The sequence below is a fragment of the Falco punctatus genome (assembly GCF_963210335.1).
Source record: "Falco punctatus genome assembly, chromosome: 3".
NCBI lineage: Eukaryota > Metazoa > Chordata > Aves > Falconiformes > Falconidae > Falco > Falco punctatus.
Genome location: NC_137582.1, coordinates 80,539,758 through 80,553,544, shown reverse-complemented (window position 1 = coordinate 80,553,544; position 13,787 = coordinate 80,539,758). Strand labels below are relative to the sequence as shown.

Sequence of the window (13,787 nt, the reverse complement as noted above, 5' to 3'; positions counted from 1 at the left end):
GTGATATCCATTTTTTCAGATATACCACAGTATATATTCTTCTTGACGTTAACTCAGTTAAGATATACTTGCTGATACAGACCATGAGCACATGGCAGTACAACTTGTTTGTCTTGACTAAAGGAAATTCGTTCCCATGCTAGAAAAATCTTAAAATCTGCAGTCCTCAACTTCCCAGTCATCTGGCAGGACCAATCTCTCTTATAAAAAGATTAGAAAAGGCATTTCTAAGAAAGATGATGTTTAAGCTATAACTTGAATTGGGCATTTTCCTCTCAGCTGTAAGATGAGTTGCATCGTTAAGTGGCAAACCCAGTTTTCTAGTACAGAAGCTCCTGAAAATTGTTCTAACATGCTGAAAAGGATACTAAAACCTTAAACTAATTCTATACTTGCTCAGATTGCTTAACCCAAAATTGCCATAATAGCGTCAGCCAACTTTTAAAATCCATTCAATTTTTAAGCACAAAGCCAACTTTTGTTTAGCATTTATAATTCTTCCTCTAATTAAGACCAGCTAACAACTGAAAAGGAAGGGCACCAAGCTGTTGAATTGTAAGGAATCCTAAAGCAACAGAAGCCTCTGCTGGGAGAGCTGCTATATCACAAATATGCCCCACTTTACTCTTCTCCCTCGTTCCGTTTTTTACCCCTGGAAATTTACATTTAGGCGTTGCTGGGTTATTTTTTATTTAATTATTTTTATTTTTTAATGAACTTCTGTATTCATTCCTAAGATGATTAAAGTTCTGCTTAGAGGATGGAGCTCATAAAGAACTAAATTAACCTAAATTTTGCTCTACCTGAGGCGCTGGAAAGGAGACAGAAACCAAAGGTTAGGACACTTTCATCATTAGGACAAACAACGGAAGGAAACCAAGAGCTGTACTGCTTGTTCTCCACCCTCTCCCTACTTTGACAGAGACCAAAAATACAACCTTGAAGGTCAAGGGAAAAGAAAAATCTAAAAATTGAATACACCTCTCAGAACTGTTTGCAGACAAGAGGGCTGCATTGTGTCAGCTATTAGAAATTATCTGCCATCACAAGAGAGATCAAAGGTGCATGGCTGATCAGAGACAGGACACAAATTAGTCCAGCGTGCTTTAAATGGGGGTGGGAGTAACTTGGGGCTTTATCTGAAGGAGTTAAATGGATTTCATTTTGGGGAAGGAAAATTAAAAAATCTAGTCTCAAAATTGCTAAATGTACTGGTGAACTAAGACTGTCAAAAGGTTTCTTGCAAAGCTCAAGTCCAGACAATCTCAAGAATTCAGGGAGCAGTTTCTGGCACTACAACTGCTTCCAGTTTGCCACACCACTGCTACCACACTCTTGGAAATAAGTTTCAGATGAAAGGGGGGCTATTTTCCCCTGTCACCTTCAGAAAGCACAGAGATGTACAGTAACACTGTGCTCTTGATACAGATCATACCAAAGTACACATCTAAAAAATTAAATAGCCCACTACCCCCCTTATCAGTCACAGCAATTTCAAACATTAGATGCATTGCAGATAAATGGCAGTCAATTTCTGATCTATTTATAGGTGACACTCTTAAATGTCTGAATAAGCAGAAAACCTTTATTTCAGACTTGAAAACAAGAGTCATGAAGCCGTATTAGTGCCCTAGAGCTTTCCATATAATCAGATACTGAAAGGCAGCTCTCTCTCCATTAAGGCTGACCTTGCACAGTGTCACTGTACTTTTATCTCAAAAATTAGAGACACTTATACTTTCAAAAATATTCTTTAAAGTAGTATTTCAAAACAGGCAGTACAGCTGCAGTGAGTATGGATTGTTTCCACCTCTCAGTACACCCTTCCCTTTTACATGTCAAACTGCCTTTGAAATTTAGGATTTGGTTTTGGTTAATGTGCCAGAATTTGAAGTTAATATTCTGACGCTGCAGAGACGCTGTTTTTACTGAACAGACACCATTGTTACGGCATGATTAAAAACTAGGCTACATAATAAATCACCTCTCCTAGCTGGAGAGCTCATCAGTACTGAGACTATTTAAGTGCCCACAGCCATGTTTTGACATTTGGCTGTAACACCTTCACTGAAAGGTTCAAAACCTTACCTAAAGCTAAATACACTTAAAACATGCTCCCTAACAGGGAAGAATATGCAAAACCCAAGAATGTGCAGGAAGATGGTGGAGTGGCAAAGGCAAGAATTCAACTCAGCCACGTTAAAAACATCACCCAGAAGCTATCAAAAGAGCATTTTCTGGTAGTATCAATTTCCATCCTTCTGCTCCCCTAATATCTTGACAGTAGAAATTTAGTCAGATTAAAAAAGAAAACATAAAGGCAATAAAGTTATGCCAGAAAACATATGAGCTCATCCCAAGATCTTAGAGTTAACTTGATTAAATTACAAGAGGGCATTTCAGATCACTAAGCTCAATTATGGACCATTAACTCAAATGGATGAAATAAGCCACCTAGGAGGCAGAGGACAAGCTGAGACCACAGGTCTACCCATACCTGCTGGACAGTAAATAAGTATATAAAAAACCTAAACTATGGTGAAATCAATCGCATTTGGCTGCTTTAGCGATCTGTTTACAGAAAGGATGAGGATGATGCAGGCTGCTAAGTAAACACATTCACAGAGGAGGGAGCACATTACCCATAGGATTTTGGATATTTTTGCTTACAAAAGTTAAGCGCATGAGAAATGAGCTCAGCTCGGGAACTTGGGAGAAGCACCTCATCAGAAGTAGGTATTCAGACACTGGTTTCCCTCTGGTGTCTGAATTTTCCCAAGGACACCATTACCAACAGAAGCACTGGACTCTTGAGCTCAAGCCACAGTAATTAAAATCCCAGACAACGACATCTCCATGAAGGTTGTTTTCCTCCAGGAGACCTCTCCCAGCAAGGTACTCTTCCACCCAAGCAGCCACCAGGGAGGCTGCTGCACCAGCTGCCAGCAGACAGGTGCTCGGCAAGCAGCCAGCTGCCCCGAGTGGCCACACCAGCACAGAAAGCGTTTGTGCTGCCAACAGCATCACCTCGCTGAGCTGAGAGACCTCTGGGGAAGCATGCCAACAACAAACAAATACACATGTGAACATTTGCCTCCTGCTAACAGAGCAGACGTTTGTAACAGACTAACATGTTTATGCACCCACCTCACCACACCCCAGCCCCTCCCTGACCACCCCCAAAACGTGCAGTTTCACTCAGCTGGTTCTCGTGCGATAGCTGCAGCACAGAAGGCAAGTCTTCCACCAGACACCCAAGAATGCACAACCCCAGACAAGAAAGGGCATCCCTACACCACCTCTTGCATTACCTAGCCAGAGCATGCAAGATGATGACTGACTGCTCCAACAGTTAGCCTTAGCTCTGCTTCAGTGGTAGCAGGTAATGCAAAGCCCTTAATTTTAAGGACAAAAGTGAGTTAAAAAGGACGTTTGATTTTTCAATTTATTTCACAGTGTTTCCCTCTACGTATTTGACTTGTGGTGAGTTTCTTAAGAGTCATCACTTTAGGCTTATACTATTACTCATTTAACTTGTTCTCCAACAGGTAACACGTAAGGAGTGAGGGAGGTAAATGTCATCTTGCTCTGAGAAAGATCTGGAAAGAAGCAACATAATCAACACCACCCAGATGCCCAATTTACAACTTCCCCTCCCAAAGCCTTAGACAAGAATGTAACAATAACAACAAGAAAGGGAGCTTCTCATCACCCTGAATTCACACCTTGTGTACCTACTCCCCATCCGGCCCCATGGTAACTGGACGTACAAATCTGGAAAGAGAAGGTGGAGGAACACAATCTCTCTATCTTCGGTATGACCCACACACACACACTTTCTCAGATGCCATACACCCATACAGCTTCAGTCCCCAAGGGATGGGTAGGCTGCATCACGGGCTATCCTGAGCAAGGAACCCAACTCCCCAGCCCAGCTCCACCTGCTCTCCCAAAGCAACCGCCCTGCCCCAGCAAACACCACCCCCTCCAACATGGCAACAAGTTCATTGCAAACCTAGTAATAACTTCACCAGTTTTCCATAGGCCACAGAAGAAAACAGGCTTAAAATTTACTTTGACAATCACGTAAACAGGGAGGATTGATTTTTAATATTGTAGTGCTTCTTGCTTTAGGCTTACTTCGAAATTCTGATTTTTTTCTACATCTCCAATTGTAAAACTTCCAATGAATAAAGGCCTCAAATCAAACCCTGTTACACCCTATACAACCACAGCAGAGGGCTTCTTCCCTGCACTGACTCCTGCCTCGTCAGAGCAATTTACCCAAAGGACACATTGAATTTTGAGAGATTATAAACAGACTTAAAATCCCATGCTTGTCAAGTATGAGATAGTCAGGATTATTTTTTTTTTTTAATTCTTATCAGACGGCCTTCAGAGGGGCACATTTATTTTTAAATACGTACCAAACTGAAGATTTGCAAAGCCAATACTAAAAATTTGATATATGAAAAATAAAATTAAAAAATTAAAAAATAAAATAAAAACTATCAGTGCCCTGCAAATATGTTTCTCCAAACATGTAATACCTTAAACATTTTTTGGTTTGTTTCTTCTCATTTTAATGATTTCACTCAAATCTTCATTTACAGCTTTATTATATACAGTCTTCCCTCTAAACTCAACAGTTGGTCTATTTTATCTTCTGCTGCAAATCTCTGAAATTATCTCCTGAACACCAACCTACTTTGTCTTCTTTTTTAAACACCATCCCCCCACACACCCACCCACTGCCCCCGCCCTGGTTCTCTCAGCCCAAGGGTTTGGGAACTAATGTAATGAGGGAAGTTAAAAGTTCTATACAGCTATTACAGGTGCCTTCCTGGTAGCTGTGCTAACAAGATTCATCACCAAATATAATGGAAGCCTTCTCCAAAACAAGACAAAGGTGCTGTAATGAGCTAGGCAGGAAGCAGGGGCTCTGCTCTCTGCGTAAGGGTAGTCAGTGTAAATCTTTCTGGCACTAATGGTGGGGTTTTTCTAAGGCTGGACAATGACAACTACATTTATACAAAGCAGGAGAATTCATGAATGTCTGGCAGTATTGTTTCTGCAATACAAACAAGACTATCTGTTTTTCACTCTACATTTTCAATTCAGTACCAGCTGGATACTGCAAAAACACGTGTTAGTTGTGATACACCAAAATAACCGACTCATCCCAGTCAGATCCCATAACTGAAGCATGTCAGAAGTAGGACCGGCTGTTATTAAACATGCTCCTCCTTAGCTACAGAATGAATAACGACATTGCCTCAACCTCACGTGCCTATCCTGATGCAGACACAAAAGAAAAGATTTTAAAAGCAAGTAACGACAGTGGTTAAGAAAAACAGTGGTATACAAGATTATTTCTCTGCGCTAAATCTTAGGAATTGTCCATACTTACACGGGCTTGTATTTTTTAGAACGAAGCAGCATACTAGAAGGTTAGTTCCCCCCCCGCTCCCCCCCTGACATTTACCATCTCTATAAAAGTTAATGTGTTAGTTACTAGCCAGCAAGGTAAAGGAGAGCATCTAGCTCAACAGCAGGCTGCAGTGTGATCCAAGTTGGCGGCTGCTCTGGACCCCACCAGTTTCAGTGGGAACAAATTGTCTGTACATACAGGCTGGAAACATAATGCCAACTGATACGCAACCACAGCATCTTCACTGTCTCGCTATAGGCAAGATTTCCTACCATGACCAACCAAGAAAAACCAAACAATGAGCTGGCTGTTGACAAAGAACAGCTGTTGGCTAAAACAACTTCTATCACTGTTTTCGTTCTGCTACCGAAGCCACCTGGCTATGGAGCCAGAGGTACCACAATATTTGGCTCAGCTCTGCCTGCGAACTGCTGTGACAAAAAGCATCAAGTCCAACAAGAGCTGAGAGTGCCTCAGGGGAGGAAGGCTGCGTGCAAATGCATTAATAAGAAGATAAATCTTTCATCACAGACCCATGGCAAAACACATTTGTACAGACACTGAAAATCATCCCACAAGCACGCACATAGAGAGAGTGCCAGAACTGCACATCTAATACTTCCACTAAAAGTCAAGGTGACAGAATATGTGTTATTTATGCCTGGCTTCAAAATCCTGACTAAGAAGTAGCTACACAATCTCAAAAAGTACACATCAAGTACCCAATAAAAGGTACTGCTCATAAACTTCACAGCCGGGACTAAAGTTGGCACTATTTGCTGCTTGCTAGAAAAACAAACAGAAAAATGAGCTCTGAAACATGTCTCAACAAAGAAAAAACCAGAAGCACAGAGCAAGACAAGAAACAGCAGTGGCATGGCTGGCAGGTTAAACTCGCCTGAAGCCTGAGAGTAAACAAGTTCAGTTGGGCTTATGGTTTTCTGCAGCATGGTGTGTTTTGCTATCATACTTCACATGGCAAGGCCATTCCTAGGCAGCACAGGGAAATCTGTAGGATAGAACTTGTCTTGCTACTGAGATACATTTGAGGTTCACTTTGAACGCACTGCACAGCAGTGTGCTCAGCCAAGGGCAGTGGAGGCTGCACTGCCAGGGTGCTTGCGGGTCCGGACAGGACAACCAGCAGCATCCTTTAGGACCAGACAGGGAGACCAAGTGCTGGAGTCCATCACCTCTACGAAAGGCCTCCAAATGGCATCTCCACGTGAATGCAAGTTTTTGACCAAAATCACCACTACGTTCCAGAGCTCTGCCCTTTGCTATTGGACAGGCTATGAACACTGAAGGCTACACACTGCAGATAAACTGCCATTGCAAAATATTGAACATTTGTGAGTGCTAAATGTTTTGCAGGCTGAGACGTGGCTGAGCAGGCTACAGTTTTCTTCATCTCATCTCCACACTCCACTCCTGAAGGGAAAAAAAGTTAGAAAAATAACAATACCTGTCCCATCCTAAGCATGCTCTCAACTTCCTCTTTCTCTTGAGGTTTTTAAAGTTCGTGAATTTTTTTATTGTTTCTTCACCTCCTTCCTTAACTCTTTACAAAATGCCACATAGCTTAGATATATTTTTCCTTCTCCAAGCCCAGAGGCTTTACTACAGCTTCTGGAAGAACTGCTAAAGAAATACTTACCTTCCTGTTTATTAAATGCCAAATCCTGGATGGCTGTTATTAACTTTCTATAACTTTCAACAGGTAGATGAAGCATATCTCTTACTTTACATGAGTGGACATTAGCACTGTTCAGCTGGATGAAGCTTGGTCTTTCCTACTGCATTTGATTTATAAAGTAGCTTTTGGGGAACACAGGTGAGAAATCCTACCTCCTGCTCTCTGTGCTTAGTACCTTTATGAAATTTTCTCAAGTAGCAGATCATTGAAAAGTGAATATTAAATAATAGCTTAGTAAATAAAAATACTTACTGTTAAAGTAAGCAAGTTCATCATACCTACACATAAGCAGTTACTGAACTTAGTTATTTCTAAGAAAAAATACTATTCCATCTGCACTCAACTCTTTACACCTGTTTCATATGAAACCTGCCTATTTTAAAGACTCCTAACTTTACAAAAAGTGTTCTCTGCTCCCCAATCTTTAGAAGATATCTTTTAAAATAAAAAGCTGAACAGTTATAAAGCATCTGCTTGTGTAAAAAGAGTGATTCAGCAGGAAACATGTACTTGAAATACCCTTCACAAGAAAGAGCTTATTCATGCAGGGACAGTTGGCAGGGATATCTCAGCCTCCACTTGAATGCTCTTTTTCCAGCTTGTGTTGAAGGGATTCAGATGCCTGGGAGGAAGCTAATCACCATTTTTATAGGCTGTGGAAAGGAGGGTCTGGTTCAGAATTGCAAGTGCTCTCCCAGTGAAGGGCTGTAAGTTAATGTTCAACAGAAACTAGCAATCTGCTGTGTTCACTGAGCAGCGTGGTCAGGTATGAATTGGAAGTATATACATAAAATAAAGTAGTAAGTTCAGTTGCTCAAAGTTCAGCTGCAGCATTTAAGGCGCAGTACACTAAAGGGAAAAAGGCAGGGAGCACTTAACACATGAGGTGTTTTAGCCAATTCTAACCCTTCCACAATTTCTGCTCTCATTAAATATGCATTAAACCCTTTGTTGCAAGCCTATCAGTTTTCCTTAAAAGCTTTATATCTGCTAGTAGGTATAAGCTGAAGTCAGCAAGTAATGTTGTATATATAACTGGAAGCAAAATTTGCCATAGTCTGTTGCAAATATTTTTCTCATCAACATAATCAAAACATACCACCATACAGATTAATTCATTAAATGCAGGCAGTGGGCCTGCAAGTTACTTCTGGATACAGATATACTCAAGTTTTTCATCACTGTCAGTGTCAACAAAGCTTTAATAGAAAGTAATGGATAACACAGTAAGAGTGAGCGACAGTAAGAGTATAAAAGCAAACAGCTGCCACAGAACTTAAAAACCCACTTTATGTTGATAATCTGGTCCTCCTATTTATTGTGTGACTAATAAGACTGCATGGGAGCTAGCTCAGACCATGTCACAACTACCTCTGAAGCTCTTAAGTGTTATATTGTTCTATGTACTATTCATTAATCAGTATCTGTAATAGGTGGCAGCTCTTAAAATACTTGTACTTTCAAGTTCTTTGACAAGAATGTGTATTTCATATGCTATGAAACAGTGTAAACGCTCACACTTGGACAGAACAAACACACAAGACATGACATCACATCATGCTTATAGTCACTTCCATTTTCAAAGATACTGAAGCAGCAGATACCATGCCTGTAAGGCACATTGCTTCCCTCCAACACTGCAAGATGACAGAAATTCTACAGCTGAGCATGACATTCAGGTTTCAGTTCCTAATCCATGCCACTAACATAACAGTGTCTCAGTCACACTGGTAGGCAAGATCAGTAATGTGCTAAATACCTACTTCAGCAACAAAATAAAGATTTTAGAAATACTGGATTTGACTGCTGTCAGCTGATGTACAGAAAAATCCTGAACAATTTGTGGGTGCAAAAGTGATCTTTATTTCAGAAAGTATTGGGAAAAATATAAACTGGGCCTTGCTCTAGAAACAGGCATTAAACTGCGAGTACCCACTATGCAAAGCATTCTCTGTAAAGACAGCTGTTTCGTAAATTAAATTGGACCAGTTTGTATACAGACATTTGGCTCAAAGTGGCTGAGAGCGCCACACATCAGATCATACTGTATAGATCCTTATGCAGTACTGCAATATTGATAAAGAAAAAAAAGGACCTGAAAAAGAAGCAGGAAAACATCAGGCTGTGAAGCTGGGATTTTGCCAAACTGCAGTATTCCCCATCTCTTCAGTAAATGTTCAGACTTCATAAGCAGTACCCACACATACTTTTAATGCATGAACTTAGACCACACAGGACACATTTCCCCTCAAAATCTCTTGATTAAAGGGGTTTATTTACAAATAGCTTCAGAAGTTGTCACCTATATTGATCTGCTCCAGAATTTGCACATCCCAAGGCAGGTGAAGTTAATGTAACAGTACCATTCTACTACAAATGAAAAATGGAATTTATAAATTCTTGTTCTGTACATACGCAAGTATGCCACAACACACTGCCTGTGCTACTAGAAGTTTTAGACTGGGTAACATGGCAACCTGTCATCTTCCATTTTCAAAGAAAAAAAAAAAAGCTTTAAAAAACTGGAAGACTTGGGGCATGGGGAGTAAGTTAAAATACAAACCTCATTACATTCTAGGACTGCTTTGTGAAACATAAATAGTCTTGAGGATCTACGAGTTGTGAAATTCCAGCCTTGCTGCCCCTTGGCATATGAAAGCAGCTGGATATTTAAAGGAAAAGTTAAGCATGTCATATTTACCAAATATTTTAAGTACTACGTTTGTAATCTTTTTTGTTTCAATAGCCTTGTGCTGACTGCAATACTATTAGCTGTTGCACTGAAGAAATAACCTTTGAAGATGACTTTCAAGGACTTGGTTCCAAATTAAACCATCAGGAACCCTGAGGGTAAAGGGGGTTCACTGGTTAAGATGGCACTCATTATTTCAAAGCCGAAAACATAAAGCTGAGCTCAATGTCCCTGCTATAATAGTAACTGCCTTTTTTTAGGTATATGAACAGACAGAAATTGGCAAAGAAAGACTTTTATGATTTATTATAATTTTATTTTAACTTATATGGTCCACGTAACTATTGCACCAGCATTGTGTTGTCTAGTTCAGGACTTTCTTTCCCCAAGTGAGATGATTTCTGTCACGCAAAGCAAGTAAAGAAATTTTTCTTTTCTCCTACTGCAAAAGTTGAACCAGAGCCCTGAACTCTTCCTATAGCAGTCAAAGACTTTTTTAAAATGCAACTTTAACATTACAAATACTGAATTCAGTTTCAGTACTGCTCTCTCCCCACGACCCCACTAAAAACAGGAGAATATAGCTGCCACCCAGGCTAGCAATCCTGGTTTGGGCTACAAGGCTTGAGATACACCAGAAGTTCTTTGTGTTCTTCATCCACAGCTCACAGGACAGTTGCGATGAAAAACTATTTCTCAGCTCTCCTCCTTCAGCCATCCAGATATTTTTTCTATTATTATTATTTTAAATGAGAAGGAGAAATGGTAACATAGAGGCAAAACTATCTCTGCCTAAGCAGTGACTGGCTTTCCCCCAAGGAGCCTGGATTCCCACCCACTGTTCCTTACCTTGGTGATTCAGGGAGATGCGGTTAGATGGTTCTTGGAAACCCGGTTCCACCAGATCCCGCCGACCATGAGCTGAAGTCTGATCTACATTGTCCTAAAAACAGAAGAGAAGAAAATCTTATCAAAAACAGGCATTCTGTACTCCCTATAAGCTACACTGTGCACAGCCAAACCACTGACACAACAGAAAATCCCTGCCATACCTCAAAGGAGAAACCGATGTCAGGGTAGGGGGAGGAAGATTATAGGGGGACACTAGACTACCACATTAATACAAGTGGCGTGAATCTAGAACCAATAATTATGTTGTTGGGTCATCTGTACATCAGTTTTGCATTTCAAAGTGGGAAACAGTGATGTAAACACACTTCTTAGTTTAACAAAAGTTTCTTCTTGCATCAAATTATGTGGAGGCTTGGGGCTTTGTTTTCTTTAATTCCAAGTCTGTGGCTTAGGGGTTTGTAACTAATTAACTGGATTGAAACAGATTCAGTAGTGAACTACCAAACCTCAAGAGGAATCCGAAGTTCAGTTTAGATAAACATCCATGGCTCTGGATGCCAACCTGTAATATTTTTATTTATATATATAGATATACATACACACGCTAGAACTCTCACAGGATCAGGTTTCAAGAAGTTTTAACACAGACCGAATTTGGCTAAGTCTAAACTATCATGGTTTCTCACAGAACTTGCCAAAAAAGACAACTAGGAAAAAGCAGGAAAATTGAAATATAAACAAAATGAAACAAACAAGCAAGACAAGTCACACAGTTTTAGAAGTATAAAAAGGAAATTTAGAGCAGGTACACAGTTTTATGAAGTTGGCATACCTTTGCATGTACCATTTAAGGGTAGGGTAGGGAAAAACAGAAGCAAGTGCATGAAGTTGACTACATTAACGTATCACTGCCCATAAACTGTGCTGCAGTGATCTACGTGACTGTATACATGTTCTTGCTGTGCCCAAAGTGTGGCATAAATACATAACAGCATGACCCACATTTATGTCAAAACATAGGAACCACCTTCATGGCACTGACAAAGTAATTACAGCAGAGCAATAATATGCACACAATGAGTGGCAACTCAACCATATGCAACCATGAGCTCTCAGCCCAACATTTCCAGTTTACAGAATCTATGCTAACGCTTGAAAATGCAGTGGATGTGATGTTTGGGAATAAGAACTGTATATAGTTGTACAGAATATAAAATAAATTCTCTCTTCTTCAGAGAGACTGTCTCAAACAGCAGATACTTGAGCTTTGATTCAAGTACTCAAGCAACGCTCTTGAGTGCCTTCACCATCAGGGATCAATTCAGAAACCCACAGGTGTTTGTAAAGCAAGACGTGCCAACACTGGTATGACTAAGGGAGGTTTACAGAAGTAAACAATATATGCTAAGATACATATAGCATCCATCCATCTATGCCAGATACAATTGGGACCACTCAGCCTTCTGCCTCTGTATTGGCTACTTCCTCTAACAGCTCTTCACATCCTCACCACTGATTTTCACAACAGTGGCTGTTATTTCATGAGCCAAGTCTAGGTAATCACACAAGTTTTTGTAGTTCGTTCTTAGGAATCCAGAAAAAAAAAAAAAATCAGACCTCCTATCAGCATGACTGTATTTGGTTTTACTTTTTTTGAAACATGGCAATATTTGTTACCTCCTTCACTGGAGCTAACTGAATACACATTAAGAACAAAAGCAGCTCATGAGTTCCCGCCTCATGTCAAATCCCTTGAATCACAGGGTATCACATCCTAACTTTATTACCGTTTTTGGAGCGCTAGTCGCTTTCACTGGATGAGTCTCATTTTCTTTGGGATACCACACAGCCAGCATTAGCCTGGCTCTTGTCATCTGAATTTAAAACTTCAGAAAGGAAATTTGAGATTTACCTCACGAGAAGGCCACTACAGGAAGCAGAAAGCACGTACAAAACTAAGAGCCTGCTCCCCAGAAAGTTTAGCATAATTCTTTCAAGGGCTCCAAGGATACCAGGGGTGAGATGTTTACCTAGGAAAAGTTTCAGTCCAAACTTAAAAGCTGAAGTCAACTGCTCTTCAGTTATTGCAAACCTAGTACAAGTGTTCAGAGGTGAACATCACAAGCACAGAGAACAAAGCCGTAGAACATCCTTCTTCCTAGTGCAGAGCTTTCCTTGTGCATTTCCCCCCCATGCCATTCATCATCACCTATTCATAATGGGTAGCTAACGCCCCACTGATGCAGTTTAGCAGCATTAGTTCCACATCCCAGAACGTGTCTGGACATCCAATGCGTGGATACAGTTGCATAGTGCCTCTCAGCTGGGAAGAGCAACAAGGCATCCCCACAGAAACAGAAAGTAGAACAGTTATAAGCCTTTTCTTACACACCTACATCTATTTTCAGTTGTCCCAAGACATGAAAGTCCCCAGAGGAGGCCAAGATGTTTGCAGTACTATGTAGTAACGGAAGATGAGATGTGGCCAAGATGCATCTTTTTACCTTTGGGCTTCCCACACCAGTAACACACAAACACTTGATCAAGACGACCTTATTTCAGGCTTACAGCTGGCTGCAAGCCCATAACTCTGCAATTAAAACATTATTTTTTAAAAAAACCTAGCAATTGCCAGTAATTTACAGGAATAGGATTCATCCTTTCTGGATCACCTTACAGCTGTACCAGAAGATGCCGAGACCCCCAGGCCTCACTCCCAAAGCTTAAGCCAAAGTCGCAGTACGATACATCAGAGGGTTTAGAAGCAGAGGTTTCCATGACCGATGCCTGCCAGATGCTGCCCCCACAAGGCTGACACCCCCACCTGTTTCCTGAGGTGCAAACCCCTTCCCCAAAAGGTCCAGAGACCACTCCTGCAAGCTTAGGCAAAGCCTAGAACAGAAGGTTTCCTTGGGGCACCAAGGGCCAGCATAACCCAGGTGCTAAAGCAAAGCAACAGCCGTGCATAAACAAAGCCGCACCTATTAAAGCAATGCGGGCAGTGGAGGAGAAAAGGTAAGGGCGGCGTGATTTAAAGAGCTCAGGGTAGTTTCACATGACCGTCCAGTCATGTGTTTGCATCCCTTGTGCACAGACAAATGCTGGCACCTGGCCAG

The 13,787-nt window shown here is 40.9% G+C and overlaps 1 protein-coding gene across 3 annotated transcripts in view; it reads right to left on the bottom strand.

Annotated features, from left to right (window-relative positions):
* Positions 1-13,787, bottom strand: part of GRB10 (growth factor receptor bound protein 10) — a 169,147-nt gene that overhangs the window by 75,406 nt on the left and 79,954 nt on the right. For all 3 annotated transcript variants that reach the window (XM_080379039.1, XM_080379038.1, XM_080379037.1), the window contains exon 3: positions 10,669-10,762. In XM_080379039.1, the coding sequence (XP_080235165.1) occupies positions 10,669-10,762 (94 nt within the window). The remainder of the gene's footprint in view (positions 1-10,668; positions 10,763-13,787) is intronic.